This window comes from Sinocyclocheilus anshuiensis, unplaced genomic scaffold (assembly GCF_001515605.1).
Source record: "Sinocyclocheilus anshuiensis isolate Anshui unplaced genomic scaffold, SAMN03320099.WGS_v1.1 scaffold1762, whole genome shotgun sequence".
Taxonomy (NCBI): Eukaryota; Metazoa; Chordata; class Actinopteri; order Cypriniformes; family Cyprinidae; genus Sinocyclocheilus; species Sinocyclocheilus anshuiensis.
The window spans coordinates 171,076-174,356 of NW_015547656.1; the positions used below are offsets into that span (position 1 = coordinate 171,076).

At 30.5% G+C, this 3,281-nt stretch overlaps 1 protein-coding gene across 1 annotated transcript in view; it reads right to left on the minus strand.

Annotated features, from left to right (window-relative positions):
• LOC107702140 (F-box/LRR-repeat protein 5-like) overlaps positions 1–3,281 on the minus strand; it is a 15,430-nt gene that overhangs the window by 5,039 nt on the left and 7,110 nt on the right. Inside the window, exons 6-8 of the mRNA XM_016504384.1 lie at positions 2,629–2,651; positions 1,032–1,143; positions 263–946 (exon numbers count right to left, since the gene is read on the minus strand). Of these exons, the coding sequence (XP_016359870.1) occupies positions 263–946; positions 1,032–1,143; positions 2,629–2,651 (819 nt within the window). The remainder of the gene's footprint in view (positions 1–262; positions 947–1,031; positions 1,144–2,628; positions 2,652–3,281) is intronic.

The following is a 3,281-nucleotide window of genomic DNA, read 5'->3' on the forward strand; positions in this document are numbered from 1 at the left end:
ATATACACACACACACACACACACACACACACATATATAAAATACTGTTACTTCCCTGAGAACTTGAAAGCTAAATGTCTTGACTTAATAAAAATTTAATTTAACTTTTGAAATAAGGGAACGTATTTAATAGCATATTTGCTTTTACTGACGGATCTCATTTGTTTAAAGCATCATGAAAGTTCTCAGGTATTTCCACAAACTACTATTTAAACTGTGGCTTTATGACAACAACCCGCTTACGACTGTGTTTATTTCGTACCTCAGGCCGAGATCCGTGATCTGATAGCATCCGGACAGGCTGAGGAACCTGAGTGCCCGATAGGCTCCTGATTGGTCAGTCCTGTTGTGATGCTCGGGGCAAGATTCACCCTCAAACGAGCATTTAGTCCGATACTCAACACTGCCCCCTGTGGCCTGGAGGTCACAGCGCGCATCTCTCACCGTCCAGAGCGCCACGTCGGAGGTACAGCAGGTGGAGTGACCACAGAGGGCGTCGCCCATAGAGCCGTACTGCCAGTAGGAGGAGCTAATACCAGTCCTGAAGCTCCGCCTCCTCCTACAGCAGCACGAGCTGCCACCACGCCCATTTTCCTGCACAGACACGCCCCCTCGTTTGCTCCAGTCGGCCACATCCTCGATGTCGGCAAATTTGGACGGGTCGAGAACCCACACGTGGGCAGGGCCACAGCCGGAGCCACGCCCACCAGGTCTCCGCTTGAAAATGAGATCCTGGCAGCTGCGTCCCATTGGTGGGAGCGAACACTCGTCCTGGAAATTGATGGGAGAGGGCGGGGCTTTCAGCAGCTTGGCTCTGTGATCCGGGCTGGATGTAGTTAAGTCGCCCAATCCCAGTGACAGGATCTTCAGTGTGCGGTCCGTGATTTTGTCGCATCCCGAGAGATCCAGCCGCTCTAGAGTACGACACGCCCCGAACTCCGCCCAGCTGGAAAAACACAAACGGACGTGTTGTGAGATTCACGAGGGCAAATGGGCTCCAAAAAAAGACACAAATCAGAAGGCGAGCCCACCTGTCAAAGGCAGAGTCGGAGATGTCAGTCTGCGTGAGATCCAGGTGAGCCAGGTTTGGGCACAAACTGAGGATCTGTTGCACCTGGATGGAGAAATCAGGGTATTTATTCACTTATTTAAATTGCGTAACAGCATCAAGGACTAACTACATTCACGGAAAAATAGTTAAAAACAATAACAACATACAATTAAATTTATTTCAAAATGACAAATACAACTACATAAAATATAGTTAATTGAAATATAACTAAATTTCATGGAAATATAATATAAAATGTAATATAAATAAAAATGTATATAAAAATATTTTTATTAACACACACACACACACAGACACACAATTAACAACAACACTGAGGCATACTGTATCCCACAATGCAATGTGCTCAACACTATTTTTATATGATCTTTTCTATTAAACTACATTAAAATGATCAAATGTAATATAAACTGCATTAAAAATGTAAAATAACTCATGACATTAATGCAGTGTTTTAATTAAACTTTTTTAATAAATAAAAAAAAAATGTTGAAAAAAATATCTTAAATAATTAACTTATGCAGTTTACTTCTGTTTTTAATTGAAGTATAATGAATAAAAAATTATTTTAAAAATAAATTATAAAAAAAATCACTAATGTAGTACACTGCTGTTTTTATTCATTTAAAGTTTTAGAATTATGAAAATAATTATATTATAAAATATATTTTAAAAAAATTATTTAAAAAAAATCACTAATGTAGTACACTACTGTTTTAATTCATTTAAAGTTTTAGAATTAATTATGGAAATAATTCTATTATAAAATATGTAAAAAACAAATTATTTAAAAAAAAATCACTAATGTAGTACACTACTGTTTTTATTCATTTAAAGTTTTAGAATTAATTATGAAATTAATTCTATTATAAAATATAAAAAAAAAACATTATTTTTTTTAAAAATCACTAATGTAGTACACTACTGTTTTTCTTCATTTCAAATTTTAGAATTAATTATGAAAATAATTCAATTATAAAATATTTTAAAAATAAATTATTTAAAAAATCACTAATGTAGTACACTACTGTTTTTATTAATTTAAAGTTGTAGAATTAATTATGAAAATAATTCTTTTATAAAAATTAAAAAACAAATGATAAAAAAAAACACTAATGTATTACACTACTGTTTTTATTCATTTAAAGTTTTAGAATTATGAAAATAATTATATTATAAAATATTTAAAAAATAAATTTTAAAAATTCACTAATGTATTACACTACTGCTTTTATTCATTTAAAGTTTTAGAATTATGAAAATAATGATATTATAAAATGTTTAAAAAATAAATTATTTTAAAAATTCACTAATGTAGTACACTACTGTTTTTATTCATTTCAAGTTTTAGAATTAATTATGAAAATAATTTAAAATGTGTTTTAATGCTCAATTTATTGGTGCATATTACGGAATTAGAAAAATATTTTTTATCAAAAGGTAAAAATGTCCTTACTCTAAAAATGACTCCACAGATCTCAACAAGTGCGGTCACAAGAGGGCGACAAAGTGACTAAATTAAAATGGACCCTATTTATTTTGTCTTATTAAGTTACTGGTCCTATTATGATCGATCCATCTGTGGTAGAGCAGCTTATGGCCAAAATCATAATCACAAACATTTTTACCGTTGTATCATCTAATGCTACATTCATGGAAAATAATAATAATAATAAAATAATAGAATAAACAATGAATACTAAAAATAATAAATCATACAAAACATAATAATAGAATATACAATTAAAGTTCTTAAAAAAATGACAACTATATAAAATCCTTTTATAGATGTAAGAAATATAATGGCAAAAATAAATGTAATTTCAAATAATTATATGAATATATTTTTATTCTGTAATATTTATAATTTAATATAATTACTCTCTGACCTTGAAATCATCATGCATCTATTGAGATTTTTTTTTTAACTCGGCTTTTTAACAATGGGAATAGAATAGATCTTTATTCTCATTGTTAAAGGGCTTCCTTAACTTAATATAATTCAATAATTTCATATAATTATAAGAATGTAATATTTTTAATTTATAATATTTATAATTGAATATAGTTAATATACTGACAGACTTTGAAAGCATCATGCATCTATAAAACTTTTTTTAACTTGTCTTTTTTAACAGTGGATTTCCTTGAATCTTGATAAAATTCAAGTAAAGAAAGTGGAATTAAAGTAAAAAAAATTTTTTTAGAA